Genomic DNA, 26474 nt, shown 5'->3' with positions numbered 1-26474 from the left:
ATATAGCGTATATGCAGATACACAGATCCTCTCTAATAATCATCATATTTAAAAGGATTTTAGCCCTTTAATGAACGCATGCACAGCTTCACAGGACATGGTGTTATTAATTCATACTAACCCAAGAAATAATTTAAAAACGGAATTAAGGATAAAAGAGAAATTTAAATAGAATTTTATTTAAATACATTTATAATGTAATTTCCAGTTTTCATTATAGATACAAAGTGTACGTACCGACAGATCAGGGTTTCAATTTGCAGACATTCGGCATCGCGCTGATTTTTAAATTCCTTACCTTAAATATTACTCTGAGTGGTAATGATTTTTCAAATTATTTAGAATGTTCATGTCAAATTCTCAAGCGGTTACATTTAATCAAAACGAATATCATTAGTTCCATCGAATTTGAGATACATCATTTCGCGTTAGTCCGTACCACAAAAGCAATGAGCCAATTGAGAGTGCTTTAAGTCTAATAGCTAACAAAGAGTATCAAATTAGAAACGAGACACAAAAAGATAAGAAATAATGTAATACTCAATCATTCACAAATTGCACTCGTTCACAAGTACTTGTCTGTTTGCGGTTACTTAATAGAGTTGTTTTTTTCTGACCCGCTTCATGTATGCTATCAAGCTAATGAGCAAAATGAAAATTACGCGCGACATTTAAAAAAAAGTCATCTTACAACGCGTTTTATATTGATAGTGATTTACTAAATAGTTTATTCTTCTATATAATAGACTAGTGATACAAACTGAAGATAAACTATTGATACATCTAGGCTCATGCGCCGATCAAAATGGAAATATAGAAAAGAGCGATTATTTTTATAACCAATTCATGCAGCATTTTCTTACAGCAGGATGACACACCATTCGTCTTTTCTTGAACCCTCTTTTGACAAAAGATATATCACTCCTTAATAAAATGGTCCTAAATAAGGTCATCATTGGAATGATATTAATTTTTTAGCTTTATGTCCTTTTCGTCGAAGTCGAACAGAATTTACTTCATAATCTCGACCGACCTTGCCCAATCGACGTTCACTCTAGATGTGCGCGTTTCAAAGCTGCAACTTGCCTTTTCGCAAGACGGCTCGAACGTCCAAAGACCGAGAAGGGCCGAAAGTGGCCATCAGCCGACAGAAAACACTCGAGTCTCATCGTACACGGTATCCGAAGCTGCCCTAATTACATTAGCGGCTTCTTTCGGTTGAGTGGGCCGGAGGAAACGAAATCTAGAATGAAGTTAGCTTTTCAACCAGCTTGCTTAACCTCCCCCATTCATAATTTATAAAAGATGTGTAACTTCGACCCTTCCGATAACTTTTATGGTTATCACATCACTTGCTTTTATCCACTCTTTCAGTCCCAAAGGCTAGCATCCGCTGCTCCGAGCCAACAGTGGCCATTGGGGTTAGGCTTCGACATATGCTGTGTATGCGGCGAGAATTTTTGATGATCAGTCAGTACAACGGTAGTCTACTGTTTATATATAAGCACCAATGTCTTTAGATTTACGTCCGATGTTTCAAGCGTCGGGCATTGCTTGAGAATATTGGTTTCAAGCACGAAACAAGTGCGTTTATTAACCTAGACCGGTTTCGAGCCTAGACCGCCACGTGGCCTTAGGTTTAGCAAACGCGTTACCAATGTACGATCACATTGAACGAGTCTTCCTTTATTTGACAGCGGTTTGGTTGCTGGCACTGCATCCATACAAGTAAGATCCATAGACCTTGAATAGTTATCTATGTGATAACTTAGTTAAGTTCAAATGAAAGACATAACGTTAAGACATAATTGTTTGTCTAGAGTGAATTGTATTTTAGACTAACAGAGAGGGCTGTAGCGGGCCGCCAAAAAATGTAGTTAGGATTTCGTAATGCGGAAATTATCCCAACATGGAGATGACTTTTGAAGGCGACAATGATTGGGTTATTTGCTGTATGATAATCCTTGTAACAAACCAGATGTCTCTAAACTGTAGGCGATCCGCCTATGGAGTTTAACTTTAGATACTGGGGAGCACAGGCTTCAATGCGCCGTTGAAAAAAGCGTACATTTTTTCCACCTATTGGGTCGCTGATGACTATTTCATTGCTAAGAATAGTTTGACTGCGGCATAACGTATATACTTGTTAATAAATAAAATAATAAAATAGAAGAACTGGGAAATCCGTACATCGTTCTTCATTGTTGCTATTTAGGTATGCTCCTTTATTGCCGCTTTCTTTGACCCATGAATATTTTGTTAACTAAGAATTTATCTGTCATTCACGAATGGATTCGGTCGTTGTTTTCTTATCAGGCCAGCGTTACACTATGCCCTTTTCTTATCTGTTTCCGATGGCAATGATTAGTAATGTGCGACGATAATCCTTCTGTATCAACGCGCGTTCGCGTGTAATATTGTCATAATTCTAACGACAACGACGGCAGTATGAATATGATGCTTCGGTGCGATGAGTTACGCTAAGTCGTTTTCTATTCCCTTACTAAATCGTGCTCACATCTATCAGTTGTTCTCTACTTATTCTCAATCGACATAAGCGGGCCAGCTTTACCATATGGCCTAAGACCAAAGGGATAGCGTTAGGCCTACCATCACTTGTCGTTGCTTCGGCTGGACCACTAACAGGTACCAAAAGACAACAATGAAGGCAACAGCGCGATACTGGATGACGACAACGACGGAAAAAAACGAACAGTAACGACGGCGGCGATATAACTACCACCTGTCGCTTCAACTGCCACCAAACCAGCCGAACGACGTTCAATGGATCAGTCCTGCACAATCACCGGCACTACCTCGTGCACTAGCTATTGCTAGTCTACGTGGGAGTCCTCACGCCTCGAGCTCATAGCGACCCGACGACACGACGCAATGCGCGACGCAAGTTACGTCGATGCGTGCGACGCTCCCAAACAGCAGTACGAGCATAAGCTGTAACAGTAACAATAACAATATTAGGGATATTGATGACGGCCGGCGGCTGTGACTCACGATATTAAATATAGAGAGACCGTATGGCTAGACAACGGTAATACCGTAGCAGCGTAAGCATCGCAAAACGTGCAATATGTAAAGAAACAAACGAACATACCCAACGGAGCGACCGTTATGGCAGTAAGTCGCTACCGCGTTGTTCCTGTAGCGGTAGCGGTGGCTGCAATTGTTCGGCCTCAAATCAATGGGAGGGTCTCCTGTCGATTGACGACTGGCAATACCGAGAACGAAAATAAATATTACCTGAAGCCAACAACAACATGCCTCTTTTCTGTTTTACGAAGATATCAGTTGGGTTACGTTGCCGCTTCAAAAACCATGGCTTATTGTCGTCGTTGTTGACCTTGTTATTGTGCTATCTGTTGTACGCTGCCTAACCTCTCATTCGATCTGTAGGTAGGGGACCGGCCGACCGACCAGTCGAAGTGAAGTGGAGTCGAGAAACGACGGCCAAAGCTCTCTTACCAACTGGTTTCGACCCGCTAGGGCCCAGCTTCGGTTATAGGGAGGACAAGTCACTAGTGACATTAGTCGACGCAATCCTTGACGCGCCGATCCCTACCGTAGTTCGTTGGTCAAGCGGAGAACAACATTGCAGTGCTATTTACATACAATTACTTCTGTGCGTATGTACGTACGTACGTTTGTTGTATCTCAGTGATCATATCGCATACAGGACAAAGCGATTCGAGTAACTCAGTTGCACAACAGTTAATCAGCGTCCGGCGTCGTAACGTCTCTCATGTAAGAAAGTCACATATCGTGGCACATAGTTCATGTTACTACAACAAGCCAATTTGTCCCTTTTTCTCTACGGTTTGATTCCGCAATGTTATACTATAATAGGTACTTATCAGAGTAACTGACGAACGGAAGGCCGAAACTCCACACACGACTATCCCTAATGTAATGCATACTTCAATGTTAGTTATTGGCAGCAGCAGCGACGGATGACTCCTGTGTTACATCGTTTAGCTCTGCTGCCACGCTCATGTTGAACCGCTTGCCATATGTCGGCGATGATTATAACAACGTGCCCCCACACGACGTGCTGAAACTTGTTTTTTTTTTTCTGTTAATATGTTACCACAGCGCCAGATGCTATTCGAGACGTATTAACTTTGCCATCAGTGGAATCGATTTTCTACATAGCAGCAATAGCAACAGATAATGCAAGAATCAGACGACCGCTCGGCTGGTCAGTTTGTCAGTTAACTTGTGTGCTAATGATTTACAGAAAGAGCGGAAGAGTGCGCGCGCTAAGAGAAATCGGAGGCCGTTCCTGAACGACGAAAAAGCAGCGCCCGCAACCGTGCAGAAGTTGCAGCACAGAAAGGCAGGCCATTTTGGCCCGACAAACGACTTGTTGAGCAGCTGTCTCCCCCATCGAAATAGCTGTTGGCAGCCTAATCAGCTGCTGGTACGAACAGCAGCGGCAATGACCTCTACGTCGTTGTCGTTAACTTACTTTACTGGTTTGTTTGTCGGGCTCGCTGCCGTCACTGCTACCAGTCGCTTACATTTTGCCCGTAATATACTGCGCTGCCAGGACGGGTGCGCACTTCTGTTATTTTTGTCGGCCTCTCTGTCTGTCGCCCGCCGGCCGGCCTGACTGACTAGTATATGTTATTTGTCCATACTATGTATTCTATACAGTTCCATCGGTGTTAGCTTTAACAGGATAGAATAGATTCATCGCCGGCGGCGGCGGCTGGACGAGACATCATAAACAGACATGAGCCTGATACCTGACAGACGCAGACGTAGTAATAACGTCTGTCCTATCTAGACATTGATGTAGTAGCTGTGATGCACCTGTGCGGCATTCACGCGTGCTTACTACGCTGCAGTACAGTGTGGGCTGTATTCGTTGCGAACAAAAGGCGTATCGACGACGAAAACGACAACTACAGAGCTATTACACCGAGCCACGGACCAATGGTGCTTGTGGTCCGCAGACTCTGAAGTCACTTCGCGGAGCCAGTATTATTGTCGTTGCTGCTGGTGATGGCAGTGGTATATCTTGACAAAGACGACATTTGAGCGACTTCGGCACGACGAGTCCGGTCGAGTGGAGTGATTAATTACTGCTGTTTAGGCGGGCGCTGAAGACCCTTAACCAGCCTGATTCGGCGCGATCTGATCGTTCGATACTGAACAAGAAACGAATTCAAGCGGAAAAGCTTTCTTGTCTGTGGGGACATACAAATAACAGACTAGTCAGATGTCACTGCGCGCCGATTAGTTGGTGTCGATCTGAGCCTTTTCAGACAGGTGAATTTCCGTAGAGAGTGTCGGTGACAGATACGGATGCTTTGCTTCGACACAGTGTAGCACAAGTGATAGCGACCTGAGAGCAAATGGACAACGCGAATGGATAATTTTGGTGAAAGTATATTTGGATGACAGCTACTTCGAAGGACATGGCGAAGGGCTTTCCCTTACGACGAGCCTGTTCTCCGATAAACTTCCCGGGGGACACTCACCTAGCAACGCTCTGACTCGATAAGAAGATGAACAGTCGCCGTTTAATCAGCGGTCGCCTGCGGTTTGTTAACATGATGATTCATAACAGCGTCATACTTATCCCGATATAATCTAAAGTTGTGTCACAGTTTATTTCTTTTATTGATGGAGTAACTTATAGTATGCTTCAGATATGATTATTTATTGATTGCTAGTCTTTGTGAATGCGACCATCATACATGAGGACATTATGTGATCGATAGTTGGCCCGTTTACGAGAAAACACCGGGAGTGGTTCCAAATATGTTTGGTCGATTTGTAAAGCAGACAGTTGAGTATGTACTTCACGTTCAGTTTGTCTTTAATTGAATCTGAGTTTTCTCCTCTTGGCATTATCAAGCTGGCCTGGAGGTCAGGTACTTTTACATGCTGATAAGCAGAACTCTGTCAATCATAAAATATTGTATTATTTTAGTGTTTTGCCGTCCTTTCGAGTTTGCGAATGCTCCGCTTTGTCGATTGGGAGCTAGACAGTCATAACTAGGGTTTACGTTACAATTCAAGAGCGTTCGATAACCGTTCTAATTGATCTTGCGTGAATACTGAATTAAACTCATTCAGTGAAAGGAAGAATCCTCGATTGGGTCACTTCTGTGACAGTCTTCATTAATTTCCGTAGATATTTAGCATTTACTCTAACCTGGTACTGGCATCATCAATCAACGACGGATTGCACGATTTGTTTCAGGGCGATGCCGGTTAACCCAGCAGGAGATGTAGATCGCAGCTCCGTCGGGTCGGGCAACTCACTTGGGGAAAGGCCCCAAGTGAAAATAACAAGGAAGCACACAATTGGTAAAGGGTTTAATGGGCTGCCCGGGTAGATCTTGAATTCCAATAAAATTCCACAGTTACTACTTTCATAATGGATCTTACTTCAACTTCAATCCAACATCTTTCTGTTCTATAATTGCAATATTAGTGTATCAAGAATGCTGTTCCTTAAAAGTGTTCACAGTTCAGTATGTAACAGTCGAATTAGAAGAAGATTCAACGGAAGTATATCTTCGATATAAAGAAAAAACTGACCAATCTAGTTCCCATCTGCACAAGCCTACGTAACGTTTCCCTGCGTCACACGTATTAAATCCTTTCATCTTTAACACTGACACTTACAAGACAAAGCCTAGCAAGAAACTTCATCAGTTGTTTAAACAAACTAATGATGTCGTCCCTCTAATTTTGTACTGTGTTTTCCTACAATTGTAATAATAAACACACCACCAGTGTACCCATCGGCTGAAGCGCCGCGCTGTCCACAATGCGAATCGGAAGGCCTTCGTCACTACAACTTCTCCGAGTGTACTTCCTGTATGGAGCTGCTGAGGAGCGAAGCTACGACTGTCCCGCAGATCCTTGCCATGTTACGACACTGGAATCCTGTAACGCAGAAACATATGCACATTATCGCCTCTGAGGTATAGTGTTAAATGATTCGCTTGTAGAAGGGCTGCTTAGCTATTGTGTTTCCCATATCAATGTATACATAGATTTCGTGGCAGATATATTTTTACGAATTGCACCGTTGGAATCATCGATCGGTGTCCTAGCACACCGATCGATGATTCCATGTACGCCAGCTAGAATACTCTCGATACGACTTCGTTACCTCTATGACCTATGAATTTCACCGTCATATTTACGTGGGCGGATGAGAAAAACGGAGAAATTTCATACTGGCCATTTAAATATTGTTTTTATGATAAGATTTATGTCAACTACTTATAGTAATGCTTATTAGCTATTTAGAAAATTAAATATATTCACTTTACTAGATACCGAAAATGTTAAGGAAATTTCAGCTGCGACCCGCATCAAATATATTATGTATAGTGTTTTTTTGTTGGCCTTGCTTCATTCAACCTGTACCATTTTGTTTTTATTCCATTCCGTATGTGTATTATAGCTAAACGACGTATTTCTATTAAAAGCATAAAACGTGAATACCTATTCCAAGTCGTGGTGAAGATTACATGCAGCTGGTGCGTGCGCTCAAACACTAAATGTCATTTTGGCAAATAAGTAATATAGGGCTATCTGAGGGATGGCCGGTATATTACGATTTACTGAAGATGTCTCTTACAAATCGAACGTCACTGTTGGCCTGCTGTGTTCGCCAACCAAGCAAATTCTGCATCTCTAATTAGCTCATAAAAAAATTACATTAGCTTTTTGACACCAGCGCTTGCTACTATAATGTCTAATTTCCGGCGAAAAAATATAAAAAAGAAAAATGTTACTTGAAAGTAAAGATGTCACAGTGGTTCTGAGTCCACCCAGGGTTTCAGAGGCAAATAGAGCGAAATCAAACTCCGGACTATTCAAAAGCGAAACGTTTGGCATATAGTAGGAATTTAAACATATGCTTAAGTTCTATAGATTAATTTCAGCCTCTTTTTCGTCGTCTTCCTTCCTGTTATTACTCATACTTAGCACTGGGTTGACTGGCACATTCGGCCGCGTTTGAAAGAATATAACATTCGAAATAACAGAAATAAGCTAAATATTCTCATCGAAATATTTCGAAACAGGAAGAAAAGTATGAAGCTTTGCCTATTATTAACATCAGCTACAAGAAATAGGCAGCCATTTTGGATTCGTTCTATGGGTTCTTATGTGTCCACAGCTGTCTCACGAACAAACACGTTAGGAACCAGTTCACATTCTGTGAACACATCGACCGATGCGCTCATTATGCCCGCGAGCTTTACGAGGAATAACATCGAAAATACTTGCTGAACCAGCTCAGCCCTAAATTCTTATTTTCTGCTCGAGGAAGAGTAGCTTCTAGACTATCGTTTTCTGATTACTCTCAGCCTTCAGGCATAAAGAAAGTATTTAAAATCAATTACCACAATTTTCAGAACCACTGAAGAGGCCTTACAACGCACTTACTATTAGGGCCTATTTCATGCTTGAAAGCCTCCGTGTCTACAATAAAAAATCTAACATTTATTGTATTTATCTAATTTATTGACACTACTGTTACTATTAGCTAAAAAGTATGTTTATGGTTCATTGCGGTCTACGGATCTCAACCAGATTCTCCGGCGAGGCTCGAACGTAAATGATCGTGATGGCCTGACAGATATGAGCCTACTTCACTATGCCGCTAAGGGAGGAGCTCTCGCAGGGCCTCTTGTGGCAGGCCAAACTGTTACAGCCCTCTTGGACAGGGGTGCCGATCTCAGATTGCGTTGTCGTTGGACAGACATGACGGCCTTACATTACGCTGTATTCTTCGATGTCCCCAACGTTGTCGAGGTAACTAAACGTAGATTCAAAAATTAGATCCGTGAAGTCATTGATCTGCATGTTTGTGTATGAACACTTCTAAAATGGAAATGTTTTCAATGTAAAGTCATACTTGGCCATGCTTCTTTTCAATTGATAATCTTTCCTTTTCTATATATATACTTATATATAAGGGTTATTTGCTTTTTCGGTTATAGTGACTTGAAAGACTAGTTACTCAAGAGTAGCATTCCTGCAGCGTGTCAGCTCTGACGGAGTAAACGACGTTACGAAAAAAAGACAACGCATACTTACCTTATAGCGGTGACATAACAAAAAACAGAAGGTATTCATCTCCGCAGCTAAAGAAGTGTTTAGTATGACTGTTACATATTACGCGTCCCGTACTTATATATTCTGGATTTTGTTGTCCTTCCAACAAGATCCTTTTCCGTTTCGTCGGAGACTCATTGCTCTATAGTTCTTCATGAGCTTTATATGTGCTGAAAACCTACCTGATGACATTGTTGCCAAAAGCCCTGAGCGCTTTTTTAGCAGGGTCTATGGCAAAACTCTACGAAAGCCAAATTTTAGCTCTCTTTTCCCGTCATAGGAGAACGAGGTTCGTTTAACATGAAGTTCCCTATTTTTTTTCCACTAATGATGGTATAATACGGGAAAAGCATTAATAGCTTCCCGATAGGAATGAATGATGACGACCGGCGTCGCTCGCCTTATTGTCTGACTGTAACTTCATTAAATTCAGATAAATTCTTTGACCAACAACGTGCAAAATATCGTTTACGGTCTACGGTGAGCTATTTGCAGCGAAGCTCGCACTAAATCACAAGAGAAGGCACAAGGGACAGGTTATGTCGGACCCTTTTCTCTTCCCACCGTATAAGATGTGTCCACCCAGAAAATTAAGCATACCCGGAGTGATGATGTTGTACTGATTACACCGATAAAAACGTCGTTGTATTCTTAAGGACACAGGTGAGGTTTTTCCTAGCTTAGCTGGTTCCTTTACAAGAGTTGACCATCTAGCCGAGTTCGCGTGTTGGCTCTGTTCTCTGTTTGTTTGACATGCACGGTAACACAACGCATTAATTAATAGGACCGTACTTTTGAGCTATGGAGCTAGGGTAAAAGACATTATCACTTGCCTCTGTCTACGCATGCGCCGCATTTCGACGCCACTGTTCTACATACTAAGCTATAATATTATTTATCATAAAATGTATATGTATGTACAGGTGCGTCTGTAATCGTTCGAAAGCGCAAGCAACGGCGAAACTTGGTCGTATAAAAAGCCGATTCGAACCCGGCTCTTTGAGGGTTTCTAAGGCTTGAATACTGTTTTCTCTCTTCTTCTAATATCTGCGATGAGTAATACTAAATAAATCGATTTCGTTCAAGCAACGAATAACAAGCATAGTAACATTAAAAAAACATAGTAACAAAAAGAGGACTATTTTATTTTTGTATCTGCAAACCTTCGATTTGGTCTAACAGTGCAAGGCATCAAGTCTTTCAACAATGTACAAATAAAACCAGCCTTTATCGTTACTATTATTAATAAAAATAACGACTTACAGAAAAAAACAAAAACGTGGATTCCAATTAGCATACAATGAGCCGAATAACGGGATTAAATAACCGCGGCACGAAATATATAATTTGGTTCTATGACCTTGAATAGAATCTTAGAATTAATGTATAGGATTAGCACAGAATAAGACATGAGACTAGGACAAAGAACATTTAGAGTTTATACTTGTTGCATACATCGTACACACAGCCATGATTGAATTACATTCATCAGGAGATCTAAACTTTTCAGATTTTGCTAAAAGCCGGAAAGCGTTCCGACCTGGAGGCAACGTCAAATGACTTCGAGGGTGGCACCTCGTTACATATTGCCGCTGCGAACCTCAACGTTGAATCAGCGAAACTCCTCGTCCAATATGGAGCTAATATTAACGTCACGGGTAAGCCGCTTAATTATTTTTGTATACTGTATACCGACGTTCTAAGTATTCTGCTTTTGAATGCGTGGTAAATGTTCGAAAAGTCACACGTATAAATCTCATACACAGTTCATAAAATACACAACCTGCAAAAACCGAAAAAAAACAGAAGAAGAAGTGCTACTTCTGCTTGCTTTAAAGATCGTATAAGGAACTCACTTAACTCAGAATCTGTCTATTCACATTGTTTAACTAAAGGTAAGCATGAGGATGACGGTGCTATGGTCGATAATAACAAGGTGTTTTCAAACTCGAGCCAGTCCCTACTATCACGGTCCTTAGGTATTTTTTTTTATGTAAAAAAAAAACTCAACACGTATATATCGATTTTTCGACTGACGATAATAGATAATTTAGGGCGTACGCCAAATGAGGTGATACCGCCCACTCTCGATCCAGACCTCGTGCCCGAAGATGCGATTGTGACACTGAAAGACTTACTTCGTTCAGATTCGAGAGATGAAATTTTAGCTTCGCCGCAGACATCAGTGTCCGGAAGAGTTCTACTACAATCCTTGGGACTAAAAATTGGCGATCAGATTATGGTCAGCCCTAACAAGGTACGTGGCGAGAAGCATGATGTTAACACTACATAGCCCGATTGTATCCAATATTGCGACAACGTGACGCGCCAGATACAGTAAACTAGATGTTTCTTAAATTATTAAGGAAGAGTTTTCATATCAAGGAAGAGTATTCGCAAGGGCAATCTTCAATGCTTGACTACACATCATATGTTACCCACTGTTACCGTAATCTCTTCAGCATCATAATTTTATTTCCAAGCTTAAGACAGGGCTTCCCTTAGCCCTACGTAGGGCATTAAATTGCCGTACATACCTGTTTTGTTTATTGTAGCAATTTGCTTACTTTGTCATATTTATTTGTTTTCTATATGAATTGCTTCAGATAGGAACTCTTCGCTATTGCGGGACGATTCATTTCGCAACGGGCGTGTGGGCGGGAGTTGAACTCGAGGAACCTTCTGGGAAAAATGACGGCTCCCTAGCTGGAGTTTCGTATTTTAACTGCCCTGCAAACCATGGAGTTTTTGTTCCAATCACAAAGGTGTCCAGGCCCAGTCAGTCTAGCTTCACGGATCCGCCTCCACGAAAGGATCGTATTTTCTCGTTTCCCAAACTCGATGTCAGTCACGTAACCTCCAAAGTGCAAACCGGTAAGTTGAATCCTGAGATCGGATCTAACTGTTGCCCCCTCTTTCATTTCATTCTCATGTAACGACACTGTCCAGAGAAGAAGGTGCGTACAAATACGAATCGATAATGTGAAATTCGAAAGAATAGCTTGCCAATTGCGAAAGGTATTTCGACTCCTGAAGTATCCGTAATCTGACCAGGTTTATTGGCACCGAACGCATCTAAATAACGGTCGACGTTAGTACGCCATTGAATTTATTTTGATGTTTCCTAGTTTACCGTCATCTTATTTAACCTCATTAAATTGATCACTGTCGCTTCGTATCTTAGTTGGAATTGGGTGCGTGAATCGCATTTGTGTAGAGTAAACGTTTTTATCAAAAATCTAGATTAGAATTAGATAAGCAGCATTACCCGTTGGTATAAACAATATTATTTGCTGTATATCTATTTGCGCATCTAATAAAATAATTCACATAATAGCTCTTTATTATAATATTTTTATCTTGCTGAAACATTGCAGTACCGATAGCCCGCTCAAAGGTTGCTGTTCGTGGGGCGGTGGGTAATATTTCAGGTATATAGGACAGTTTGAGAATGTTTAAATATTCACACTGCCCAAACCCAACTGCTCAATGAAGTGATAGAGATCAATGGAGAAGAAAAGGTTATTAGAGACTATGTAAATAATGATTGTACAAATAAGACTAATAATAACAATAAGTCTATCAATACCTGTAAAGTAGAACTGCTACTACTGATGTGCAAAGGTTAGACCTGTGAGAACTGTGAATTCATTTCTATGATTGACGACACCCCCGAGCAGATGATACCTGTGCCTTCCTTTGATCAATTTACAGGCCTTCGTGGCAGTCGGGTAGGCAGTGATCCTTCTGTCGAGCCGCTCCAACTCGCTGTAGGGGATCGCGTGTTGGTTGGTAATAAGCGTAAAGGAATTCTCCGGTTCATCGGCGAGACTAAATTTGCTTCTGGTTATTGGGCTGGCGTTGAACTGGATACTCCACAGGGGAAGAACGATGGGTCCGTTGGAGGAATCGAGTATTTCAAATGTCCACCAGCCCACGGGGTCTTCGCTCTTGTTGGACGCGTGAGGAGGTAAATGAGTGAAGAGTAGTCATTTATCATCAAGTCACTGATCAGGTTACTGCACACTGTATAATATGAATACAATTTGTCTCGCACATATTTTCTGTGCATGTTTTACATGTGAAGCCAGACTGCTATAACTATTATTGTTCTATTTTGCCCATAACTAGAATTTGTTAATTATACTTGTTTCCTTTTGAAGAGTTACGTTCGTCGCAAACACGTACAATTTTTGAAGATGCTTTTCTTCAATCATCAACGTAGCTACTGATGATTAACGTCGTATCAGTTTGTGACCGTAAACAATCGATTATTATCGAATGTTACTCTTCTAAATTTGTTCATTATACTGTTTTAGGCATCAGCGAATTCTTTTTGGGAGCTAATGCTCTAAAATGGAACTCGGGTTTGCTTTACTTAAGTGCAGAACATATAGATTCTTACTTACTCACTTGGGCAAACGTAGAAGAGCCGTTACTACGGTACATGTAGAGACTAGTAATAATGAGAGGAAAAAAACACTGCGCGCAGACTAAACACACCGCGTACGTGGGATAAAATTGTCATTTACTGCGCAGCGAACAAAAACACGCTAGCTTGACAGGGCACTATACATTCAATCATATTAAACAATGGCAAGCAATAAAGTGCCTAGATCATTTTAATTGTCACGCAGAAACCTTTATTGTTGTCGAATCATATTTAATTAGGAATCAATAATTAAGGTATTAAGAGAACGAAGTCCATTTACGTTTCATGGGCCAATCAGCTGAATGAAAAGGAAATCTAGTTGAGAAAGTACAGATCAGTACTGGGTGACTCACGCTACGTTTCGGTCCTGGGTGCAGTGCGCCCCAGAAAAGCACAAACACTTTATAGGATGCATTAACAGTATTATTTATTTTATTTGATTGGTTGGCATAATGATGAATACTGCTTCCAGAGCTACGATATTTGATAAAGTTTTTTGCCATTTACCCCCGATAAATTTGTAAAAAGATGATTATTATATTTACAAAGTATAAAGGTCAATAAATATGACCTCTGCATGTTGTCGCGATCACTGTCTTTAAGTAAGTCAGACGTGGCTACGTGATACGAGTGTAGAATGCAAAAAGCAATAGCGCCAAATACACTTCTGTGGAGACTCACGAAGAGGAGCTATCTGTTAGCTTGTTTTTTTCCGATCTACCTTTGATTCCACTCGATACGCGCTAGGTCAGTTGGAATAGGTCGTCCGCACCTCCACACAGACGGCTATACCTCTATTATTACACATGAAAAATACGTCTAATCCACCCGAACATTCCCGGAGACAGATCATGGTGATGCGGCAGACGTCAACAAATGTAACTCAATGTACAAAAGAATTGCTCAAGATAAAGACAGAAAACCTAAATCGCCTTGGTCTCATGAAGGGCAAACACCTGTTTGAAAAAATCTTTTGCAAAAATAGTTTTATACCATAGAACAGGGCGAGGCCTAATTCGCTGTTTAGCTTTGCTTTTGGACCCGTGATTTTTATTATTTACCACAGAAAATTCATCCTGTAGTGGCTAGAATGGGTAGACATTTTGCCTTTACGTAGCGTTTACGTAACACTACGAAACAGACTTCTGAGATAGTTGTGTCCGTCCGTCGTTTGCCGTGGCAATAAGGAGCAACGTGGCTGAACGGGTCGATGATATGAGTCAACAATTTGTACATGCCTCAAATAGAGAGCGCTTGTTTTGAACGCACCCATTGTTAGCGCTTATGTTTCAAAGATAGCGGAAGCGTTTGAAAGACCATTACGGCCAGATAAAAATGGTCGGACTATTTGAAGCCGAAAGCATCCACATGTGCGTGAACTCCCCCTTTAAACTAAGGTGATAAAGATACTATTTTAGGAACGACGAGTTTCTGAAACTCTTCAGTGTTGTACGCACATACTTAACGAAAATTCGTTCGTACAGAAAGCTGCGATTCTCTGATTCGTAAGCGTGTCCTAGCGCGATTGGGTAGTCTGTTGAAGTGCATGCGAAACGGGTGGGGCAAACACGCGGGGGTGTTCATATCCCGTGACGTGATATGAACGTAATATCGTTGGCGTAAAGTTAACCTACTGAATTTGTTTCGAGACTATTATTTGAAGGTCGTAGTTGACAAAATACTCTGAAACTGAAGCCTGAATTAATCCGAAGCGTGCCCTGATATTTAACTTGCGCAATGGCTCTAAGATATTGTACTAACCCTTTAAAAGTTAAATCTGCCGGTCGGTTTTATTTAGTCTAGTAATTGCACAGCGTTCGTCGTAAAGGGATCCGTCGTCCGCCTGCCCAAAGCAATACTTTCGAGATACTTCGAAGGATTCGTCAAACGTTGATGAAGTACGTTCAAACTATACATTTATCATAACTAATCATGTTTCACCAAATGACCGTTAATAACCAAGAGTATGCTCGCGTTATCAGCGGATATATTAAATTATTAGTCTTTTGCCTAAGAAAAGGTAATTGTTGTAACGTGTCGGTGAAAATCTTCTAAGTATCTTTAGCAGATCTAGATATTATTGTATTTTATCACTCACTGATAATGGCAAAATGTTATCGTGCTTTGCATGTACAGCATCTATGAAGCAGTAAGTGACCGAATCTGAAAATACTGCCACATACATTTGAGCGAAATTTGCGCTGATCGCCGTTGAAGAAATACGAGACCTCAGATGATTTCTGAGCTCAGCGTGCTGAACAACAACGTATGTCCTAATGCCCTTGTATGAAAAATTCCTCAACACGATCCTTTTAGTAGCTAGCTTAAAGCCTGCCCTTAGCTGTAAAGAACCAACTTACGATCGACAATGATCATACGATAAGCTGACTTGCAGAAGCCTGAATTTCAGACAGAGTATAACTAATTTGGGACACCCATATGAGTGTGTCCGTTGCGACAGGTATTTAAGATCTTTTGTGACCTGACGATACCATTAATTCGTCAGCGTTAAAGACGAGCACAGGGTAAGCATGCTGAGCACCTTGGATAGGTGTAAAAGCTTTCTTCTATTTCAGGTGATTGTTGGTCTAGTGCCGTAAATCATTTTCCCTTCGATGCATCTAATACATGACATAAATTACTACTCGTCTTACTAAACAAGATATATCACATTTATACTTGTTTAATAATGTAAAGCCTTGGCAAAAAAATACGAAGGCTCCAAAAATAGTGGATTCTATTGTTCCATTTACTTGAGGAATATCTTTCCTTTTCATATTGAATTATGGAGTATATCCCCCACTCACCCCCTATAAACACGATCATAAAAACAGAAGTCATATTTATAATTATCTTACAGCAACTGGCTCCAACGGTATACTCAAAAAGACTTTCGGTTGCGTAAGTTTGAACTAATAAATAATCGACTTGATATTAGCTACATAAAGCAAAGGTAAATATATGTTTCCGAGCAATTTATAATTACATGTATAATTAGAGAATTAGCTATATGCTATAATAACAAGTGTGCGGCACAACGTGCGGTCATATCATTGTTCTGTCATCCGAAATAGCTACAGCGGGTTTAAATTCCACGCTGTATCACTGTTTCTATTCCGAATAGATGCAACATGGCATTAAAGTTAACTTCGTATAAGTTCTTCTTGCCTAATGAGCTTGAGAGCACATATCTAGAATACAGTCCAGGATAACTGTGCGTGGATTTTGCCGATTGGATGCCTAAATTTTGCGGTAAGCTACTATAGCAGAACGGGTATAAAGTTCTAGATACCTTTCTGGGAAGAAGTTTTAAACTTAACGTTATTCACGGTTGTAGTTCCCTTATGTGCTGCCCCTGCTGGTCGAGTTTTTTTTTCTATCTGTAGATAGAGGTTCGAGGAGCTCGAAGATCATTTAATGCTTTCTCGATCAATTAGACGCCGCTGAAGCGGCGTATCTAAGAAAATCCACTAAGGTCCTTTTTTTACTTAGTAACGCATGTGGCCGCAACAGAAAAAAACCGAGTTAAAACATGTGATCTCTGTGTTTTTTTTTTTTTGGATATAGGCAACGTTCAAATAGCAAAGATAAAATGAATATTGATAAGCTGAATCCATATAATGATAGCCGAATTATTCAACTTTATTAGTAATGCTCACAAAAACGTTTATTACGTTAGCGCTGGTCTCAATAATAATTATCAATGTGTGCTTTACGATTGCTCTATCGTTTTCCGGCGAAGGCTCCCGACTGAAATCTTCTCTCCTGTATGCGGACATGTGCACTGATAAAAACAATAAATTCTTTAATTGACTATGTGACTTATGTTCCATGGCTGTCTCGAACAGTTCTCTGTTTCGCTTAATGTTTACAAAAGAGGCGTAGCTTTACTGGTGATCAAACTCGCTGTCAGCGCCGTAGGGCATTGAAGATTCTGGAACGGTAAATGGGCAAACGTAGCGATCACCGTATCCATACATGTGTATATACATGGGAGAGCCTATAGCTGAACGGCAACACACATATAAGAACATTCGAATGATGAAAGTTTTTCGCACCCCCCTAAAATACTGCCACCTATAAAGAGGTCATTGCTAACACGCTAACATTAAGTTTTAGAAACGCAAGTAAAACTATATTTAATAAGTGAAACCTGCAAAGAGACATTTAAAAAGCCTGGCAGAACGTAGATCTCTGCGGTGTTTCTAGACCATAAAAGCTCCTTAGAACAAAGGATCCCATGCTTTGCTCAATGCCACGTGCCGGCTTTATTCAAAGAGATGACATAAGCCCGTCGTTCTTTTCGACTCGTATGAACGCACTGTGCCCTCAGAGATATAAAAGGTCAAAAACGCCTATCCTATACGCGGATGACTTTGCTCTATTGAGAGTGTTTTCACAGAACAACAAGCATTTGGGCCGCGTAAGCGATGCACTAATGGGGTCGAATTGGTCATCAAGAAGGCTAAGCCCTTTGCCGTAAAATTTACAACTTCGCGGAGGGGTTGATAATGCGCTGAAGTATGTGTCCGAGCCTTTTGCACGTCGATGCCTTCGAAGTAAGCTGCGTGCGTGCGCTATTTATACAGACGTAAAAAAATCACCATGGACACCAATATCCAGGCAAGTATTGCCCTATTGTGTCATGTATTAGCATTCAAGTAAGCGATCGCCTCTAGGGAGCACGACTGTCTAGCAAAAGTTCTTGGCGATTCTTTGCTATTCATCCCTCTCGTGATGGCGCTTCACTGTTTATCCGTGGCTGGGTGTAAAAAAACCCTTTGGATGTATTGTGAAGCATGAAGGCCGACGACAGCGCTAACGGGGAAAAAAAAAAAAAGCATTGTAAACATGTTGACGTTGTAAACAAGTCAAGCAACTTCGATCAATCTGTCCATGCAGATACTGGTAACATAGACCAACGGTAATAAAAAGTGCGTACTGATAAAGATAATCGAATACAAAATAGAAAAGAAACGGAGAACAATTGACTAGTTGTTGTCTGTTTTCTATATGTATTTTTAAATTAGCATAACAGAAATGTCCATCTACTATCGAGCTTTGCTTGTGCGTTTTGTCATACCTTACAGAATCTTACCTGAAGAGGAAGCTGGATCCGATGAGTCGATTAAAGACGCAAGCATCTCACGTAGCCCCACCGAGGGCTCAACAACGTCAAGTTCGAGAAAGTCTAGCGTGTCCCAGTCAGCCCAGACCGCGGTCAGCGTTCGAGACGGGGGCGGAAGCAAGGTGGCGGAGAAAATAGAAAAGCATGATAAAGCCGATAAAGGAGATAAGGGAGTATCTACAGCCGCCACCGCCGCAGCAGCAGCAGCAGCAGCAGCTTTACTAGCAGGTACAGCGAATGCAGATAGATGGGCAGACAAAGGCGAAAAACAGATTATCTCGACGACGTTGAAAAAGAGCTGCAATTGGCTACGTGAAGGGATGAATGTTTTCGTACAGAAGGAACTCGGCATTCTGCGCTATATTGGTGAGTTCAACTATTACCTGCGCCTCCATCTATACTTTATTCGAATCTCTAATTTTTTTTTTTGAGGAATTAGCAGGATGAGGAAGAAATGTACACAGTCGTACAACCGGCTAAAACGGCTGAAGAGGGTTTCGGACATGTTTGTTAGGAAAATCTCGCTTAGAATTGGGAATTGGAGAACCTCCAGCGTATTCCGTATGTTCATTGATAATATAAATTATAAGCTGCATGCTATAGCATAAGAACGCTTCATTATTTCGTTTTAATCTGCTGCAGAATAATTTGAGTGAGCGAAGAAGGAAGTCAGGTTCCGATCCTTTCGCCACTGGAAACATATAGATAATATTTGAAATACTATAAAAATTATCGACCTTTGCCCTCTCCTAGTATCGAATGAGAGAAGAAACTATTATTCATTGATCCTGTCGCTGTATCGACTGCGTACGTTTACGGCGGTGTTCAAGAATGGCTTATTTTCTCTGGATTAATCCATAAACAAGTTCAGCTTAATTTAATATTGGTCGTCTGCTTTTCTAAGCGAAAGCTTGCCTGGCAAGAGGTCGTACATATGTGTAATGATGATGATGGTTTGTTTCGCGAATCCTTTTCGAGTCGTCTCAGTTGAATGTTATTTAGAATCGCTTGGGTTCACATTCAAAATGGGAATTTCGCTGTTATAGAAGAAGAAGAAGAAGAAATCACGGTTGGTCTTGCGACTCTGTGGTAATAAAATATTATTTGCTAGAAACGCTCTTCCACGCCCTGCAATGGCTCGTTCCGTATGATCGCACGTAATTTTTGTCACTCTTCAGGGCTGCGTCTCTCCTAGGCTTTACGCTCCTGTTCTAAGGTCCGTTTCCGAGTAAAAGTCAATCGTAGCAGACAGCTTATTGGGGAAGAGAACAGTAGCAACGGGATGAAGAAGCACATCCCACGACTGTTACCTGCTTCGCAAACATCTTCAGCGCGTAAAGCCGCAACTCGATCTTCTCTCGTCGTTCGAGGGAGTCTGGAACACAAATGAAAGAAAGCAGCAAGGTATCTGCGGCGAAAAATGCAGTCGCCTATTTAGTCGTGAAGGTATTAATAAAGGAAAAAAAAAAGCCGACTAGTTCGTTCGTTCACAATTTGAAGAATTTTTTTTTGGGGCTAGTAACCCTAAAAAACGCGGGTTATATAAATATGGAAAATAAATAGTCGACACGAGCACAATGTAAATTATGAATCGAATTTTTATCGTGAATGGCGAGTTGTACAATTAGGGAAACTAAAAATAATAGTTTCGCATCAGGAGTTCTCTGGTGATAGTGATTCAAAGATGTGTCGAAAAATAATGAAGGTTCCTTTAATGGTGAAGGTAAATTTGTAATAAATTTAAAATCACAAAACGCTAATGAAGCTTAGTGCTGCTCACGTGTATATAATTGAATTAATGATTCGGCAGAAAATTAAACAGTTCTATTAGTCTGGTTCCAGCATACAAGTGAATCAAACATAGTTTTCTGTGTTTTTTTTTTTTCTTCAATTATTCAAACAATTCTCCGAGCTGCAATAATCTGGCTAGACGGGCTCATTGAATAGATCTGTTTATAGATCCAGAGGGTACCGTTCATTGAAGTTACGTGTGTAGTGGAAATCGCTTAGACAGTTTGTGTTCAAAAAGTTGTATCGAAATTTGCGTCCTTTCGTCGTGTTTTACTATTGAAATTGCCAGAACGACATTCATGTATCAAAATAAATCGCAAACCTGACAATTGCTCATATTGCGGACTGCTGCTGTTGGCCTGCGCGCGTAGGAACAATAGGAGCATTTAGGTAAAACGCTAGCAGTATTCAGCCATACTCGTTACACACATGCAAGAAAGTTGGCGCTTGTTATAACAACTTGTCAAGTATAACGTTGACCCTGAAGCCAGAAAAGTTCAACCTATATTTAGTCGGAAGTTTGTTATAACTAAGCAATATCGTAATTAGCTTTCGCTAAACTGGCATGGGGTTGCGTTTCACTCCTTTACCATTTGGATTAATGTATAATTTATGTGTTTTTCGCGCTATCCTCATAGCTGTCGTACTATCTTGAACGCTTATGTTATCTGTCCTGTATTTTATATACGCACTATTTAGAGATACTCTTTTAGAACAAATAGTCTATTGCACAGATCTCCAATGTGATGTTACCATCAATCTATTATCTCGGCACTATTTTCTCTGTTTTCTGCTTACGACTCTATACAAAGTTTTTTTTTTTTTATTACTGTGCAAGTATCATATAGAAGTGCGTGGCTGATTCGTACCGTCCTTTTCGGTAGATACGGCTACCTAGAACAATATTCAATCAAATACCGGCTCGCTACCCTTCTCACAAGAGAGAATTTTTCTATTAAATAAAGCACATTATACTAATTTTTATATATCTGAACACCTTCAAAATAGCACAGACCAACTTGCATTAAGTAGAGAACACGTCTACTTGGAATGACTAAGATTTATGCTATGAGCTTTTCTATTAAGTGCTGGTTGTTGGCATTTTTGTAAAATAAAAATGCCCTTGCTGTACATTTGTCTCACAATGGAGAATGTGGAGAGACGGGTTTTAGCAGGGTTTGACTTTGCCTAGGCGGGCGATATATATAATGCGTATAGTTGACTGTCTTTCATTTCATCATACTAGACAGCAACGTCGGTGGTACGCCAGAAAAAATTTCGGGCATCTGGTTAAATCCAGGCAGAAGACTCCACCGCAGGATTACAAAACAAAAGGGCGGCAAAGGACTACTATGTGCATTAGGCCATGTCTGTAGAAGTGAGCCTGTTATGATATATGAAATTGCACCTCAACAACTATTCTGAAAAAAAAAAAAAAGCAAACCGAAACTGCAAAAATTCTTCGATTATACTCAGTAAGTAAATGTTAAATCTGTATCGTATAATCGGGCAGGGAACAGCTAGCACTGGTTTCTTCCATTCAAGCTAGGTACATATACTTTATCCTCGGAATTTAAACAATATATATTGTTCTTTTTGTGACAACTATTGTTACTATCTTTGATTGTCGCAAGGGGTCCGCGTAGAAATGGTTCTCTTGCAAGTGTTCCGTAGAGTTTATACGTTAAATGTTGTTTCGCCGAAAAGGAGGTTCTTCGAAGTGTGCTGTGTACTCAAGGATCACCGTTCTTAGCCGTCGCCAACGATTGCTAACAAGCGATCGGTAAACAAGTTAATTCCATGAACAGAATTTCGAAGAAAAAAAGTTTTAAAGGAGTTCAATTCTTTACAATACATTAATCATCTCGCTGCAGATTACTCGGCTGTATGATTAAAGTTTTCGTAAAAAAAAAAAAGTTTTTAAAAAAAGAACCACCTACGAAACAGGACATGCTTCTACCAGTCGAACTCAAAAGACTAACAAGATAAAACCAAATGATGTATCCACAGTCGTTCGCCTACAAGACGCTATGTGGATATCAATATACGGATTCCGTCACGCAAGACGTGGACGACTTTCTTCTAGCTTCGACTCGTTTCCATTATAGAGTGCATCGACCGAGGCTGCTTGATATTTGTAACAAAAACATACTACAAACGGCAGCTTTTTTTTTCTAATAAGTCCTACTTCTTACCCCCCCCCCCCCCCCGAAATTGCATTGTATTAGTTGGCCAAGGCCAGCGATCGATATAGGATACACAAAAGAGGTTTTCAAGTTAAGGGAAATTCTTGAACATCTGAGTTTTTTTTTTAATATTATGTATACTTAGTAGTACCAGCATCTATTCTTGTTTTATGGCAAATCGAGTTTCTATGTACACGTTTAGACAGTCTCTGAAGATGGATCTGATGGATAGGTTTGGCTTGGCTAGAGGGCTTCATAACGAAAGGCTCATATTTGGGAGGGAAGTGGCAAAAAGTACAATAGGTTAGGCTCATCATAAGGCTCTAACTAGTTCGGAATAGCAACTATTTAGCCAGAAATACTAGCAAAGGGCTAGAGCGACTTGGGGCGCTTCAAAACGAGATAGAAAAACACCAAAGGTCGTATCGACTTTTCGTTGAAAGTCTACAGGAAATACGACACTTAACCCAGCCCTAGGATTATATAGTAAATAACGTATTCTACAGAATGCTTATGTTACACTCTATGTAGCTAATGTGCCGATTAACCCTTTTCGCAGGTCCACTCCAGTTCGAGGAAGGAACATTCCTTGGGGTGGAATTCAGGTTGCCAATCGGCAAGCACGATGGAAGCATTGGAGGTACTAGGTATTTTCGATGTAAGCCTGGACATGGACTCCTAGTACGGCCGTGCGTCGTCAACGTTCGTGGAATCAACGGCGCCAAACTTTTCGAGCAGAAAGATTCATCATAAACACATCATCATTCAGCAGTTCGCAACATCGACCATGAGTTGTCACTGCGAAATGAAATGAAGAGCCAAAATCATGTTGACGGAATCACCTCCAGCTGCAACTGTATACTGTTGTATTTTTACTAAAATTTATTTTTTTCATAACTTATTTTGTCATTGGTAATAACCGTTACCTTCATATCCGGCTACCTGTTTCCGCCGTCGGATTCGACTTTCTCGGTTTCCTTTACGAAATTCATCTGAACTACGTACAACTACTTGAAGTTTCGAATGAATCGCTTAAACATTGAACAAAAAGTAGAGCTTACTTTTTGTGGTGTACTTAAATCGTATTAAATTTATGTTATGAGAAGGACATTATAAATATACGCACACACTTTCAGTATTATAACGGCACGATGTCGAGTGAACGCAAGTAATACGTAAATGTATGAAGCCAATGCTAGACACTGTACTGTAACAAACGACTTCTTGTTCAATCACAACGTCGTTCTTCTGACGATATGATGTATGTTTACCTGACGATGAGGTGTTTGTTTACCAGCGGGCCTATTACACTCTAGTTATCGTACGAAACCGTGATAGCAGAGCGCGAAACAGCCAGCAGCAATGCTCTGTTTGTTATTGCGAGAAAACAAGTCCATCTTCTAAAAGTTCATAATCGAGTTAGCTCCGCTAATGAGAATGCGCATTAATATTAAAATTATGATTTTAAATAAGTAAGCATCTAGGCAAGTTCCTTGGTTGAATTTGTATGGACAGTTCATAGATCCTGTGCGAAGCGGACGAGTGGATAGGTTGCAGCAAGAAAGGATACAAACTGAGAATAACCTATAGGAGTGGGTGGTAATCCTTTTGCTGATGAATATTGCACTAGTTTGCGCAAACACATCAAACCATCTTCACGTTACAACAGCAACGAGCAAAAGCTGTCAGAAAAACATGAAGAAGATCAACAATGTCAGTTAGTTCGGAACTTGTGACCGGCCTTACACATCTAAGCTTAAAAAAGGATCATCGCCCAGCTTCGTGGACGATCCCCACAATTAAAGTGCAATAATTTTGCAAAAAAAAAATCCAGAAAATACAGTCCAAGTACATTGTGGACACGATGAAATGTCATTTACGAGCACCGGTATGTCTACGCTTGCGCATGTAGCTTGCTCTATCTTTCCACCATTGTGATATACCTAATCGCCATCCGCACACAAGCAGTCGATACGCAGGAGTGGGTCTAATGCAGTTTTATCCTCTTGGGGTGATATATTCTAATACCATCTTATTACATTTGTACGTATTATATATGTACTCCGGTTGCGTCGCACAGCAACTGCTTGACGATGAGCACTCATTGCAAATGCAGACCGTCACTGTTTACATACCGCGAGCAAATCATGGGGTGGCTAATGGCGGATTTTTTAAATAAACGTCACTTCTCTTGTCTCCTGTATTTACTAGCTAGCGTTTTTCGATTCTACGTACATTGCAAAATTCGAATCGAGCTTCTAGAGATCCGAGCGTACCTGATGACAGAGATGAACATCTGTGATCAGTAAAAAAGCAGAAGCGACATAGACAGACTCAACTGCTCTTAGTTAGCTAACAGCCAAATGTATACGTACTTTAATATTTACGCGTTGAATATATTTACGTATAGATACGTACTTTAAATGACGTCAGCTGACCAAATATGGAACGGGATCGGACTGTTCATGCCGCTGATTATTTAGTGTATAGTGATCACAAGATAGCATACCAACGATACAGGAGCAGCGAAATGTCCGAAGTCTGCAATAATGACGACGAGTATTTATTTTAGTGAGGATCGTCAAGAACTATTATTATCCTTATTATTAATATAGTAGCGATGTATGACTGCAACACGCAGGAAACAGAAAAGCAACAGTATATCTATTGAAGATCTAATTTTCAACTGTCATTAAAAAAAAGCACGAAACGCCACTTGAATCCGCCTGTCAGATTTCAGCTACAGCTTACAATCATAGAAATTCTAACGTGTTGATCGTGTTTGACCGAGGCCAATATTCGGCGAGAAAAAAAAAACAACTCTACCCTACTGACTCCCATCTTTCCAATCCGCTAATACAATTGTTGTGCGTGACATTCGTTTAAGGCTTTGCTATAACAGTGTGCCTCTGTACAGACTTCAAACACAGATCCGAAGCAATCAGACTAACAACAACAAAATTGACATTAATGACATCTTTTTTACAGGCGCGTAAAAGGGTTCGCAGATCGCTGTGTGCGCGCGCGCGCGCGCGCGTGTGTATAGACATTTTGCTGAATAATGAATCTAAAATTTAATTGAAACATCTACTAAAGTTTTCTCAAAATACCTTCGTAGCACCTAGCCATATTTAAGTAACTAGATTTATCTAAAGTTGGAACTTAGAGAAAGTGTATATCAATTCCGGCACGTACGCACAATGCGGCACAAATGAATCTGGCAGTATTCATACTCTGGTCATAGGAACCCGAATGAAGCACGATAGCACAGCATGGACTTTTCCACAGAAGTGAAATCAGAGGCCAATATCAGAGGAGTATTGTGAAGTTTGTGATATTGTTTGCCTGCTCCTATGGGTAATGTTTTAGCGGCTGACAACTTTCACGAGGACTTTGATAGCGTTTAATAAAGCTAGCTTCAAGATCGCATTTCAACTACTAAGCGGTGAAGAGTGATTCTGGTCTCTATTGCAGGTACCGTATCGATTAACAATTACTCTATCGTATCACGTTGGGTATTTTATTATGTGTACGACGGTGATTAAGCAGTTCTAAAAAGATCTGCACTGTCTACGAAGGACGCATACGTTTATGGTGAACGAAAAATACTTTTTGCTTAGCTTCTTGATGAAGGAGCGATTTACCTTTATGGAATACGTTAAGTCAATCGCCGCGGAAAAACGCTCCGAGGTCTAACAAGCAGTCGAGTTTGTTGCATTTGCTTAAAACGCCTTCAAAATGATATTTACCGTGAAAACGAATTTATATACACGAGATTTACGTTCTCCAAAACACTTTACGAACGAACGATATACGATGCCCAAATATA

At 40.6% G+C, this 26474-nt stretch overlaps 1 protein-coding gene and 1 long non-coding RNA gene across 4 annotated transcripts in view; one reads left to right on the top strand and one right to left on the bottom strand.

The window, feature by feature from the left end:
- The window catches only part of LOC111248600 (CAP-Gly domain-containing linker protein 4-like), a 26458-nt gene extending 1610 nt beyond the window's left edge, over positions 1–24848 (top strand). The window contains exons 1-10 of one of the 3 annotated variants that reach the window (XM_022801181.2): positions 5425–5563; positions 6230–6336; positions 6769–6959; positions 8584–8805; positions 10619–10766; positions 11154–11365; positions 11715–11982; positions 12823–13078; positions 18631–19034; positions 23205–24848. In XM_022801181.2, the coding sequence (XP_022656916.1) occupies positions 5529–5563; positions 6230–6336; positions 6769–6959; positions 8584–8805; positions 10619–10766; positions 11154–11365; positions 11715–11982; positions 12823–13078; positions 18631–19034; positions 23205–23398 (2037 nt within the window). In that variant the 5' untranslated portion in view covers positions 5425–5528 and the 3' untranslated portion in view covers positions 23399–24848. Of the gene's footprint in view, positions 1–5424; positions 5564–6229; positions 6337–6768; positions 6960–8583; positions 8806–10618; positions 10767–11153; positions 11366–11714; positions 11983–12822; positions 13079–18630; positions 19035–19846; positions 21224–23204 lie in introns of those variants that run through there. The other 2 variants (XM_022801184.2, XM_022801185.2) reach the window with 2 other exon arrangements.
- On the bottom strand, positions 5557–6878 carry LOC147755904 (uncharacterized). The gene is made up of 3 exons (XR_015326988.1): positions 6763–6878; positions 6182–6367; positions 5557–5925 (listed from the first exon to the last, which is right to left on the bottom strand). It is a non-coding gene; the product is annotated as an uncharacterized LOC147755904 (long non-coding RNA).
- Positions 24849–26474: the final 1626 nt, after the last annotated feature.

The sequence above is a fragment of the Varroa destructor genome, unplaced genomic scaffold (assembly GCF_002443255.2).
Source record: "Varroa destructor unplaced genomic scaffold, Vdes_3.0 BEIS01000004.1, whole genome shotgun sequence".
Lineage (NCBI taxonomy): Eukaryota > Metazoa > Arthropoda > Arachnida > Mesostigmata > Varroidae > Varroa > Varroa destructor.
This window is presented reverse-complemented; position numbering and strand designations above follow the sequence as displayed.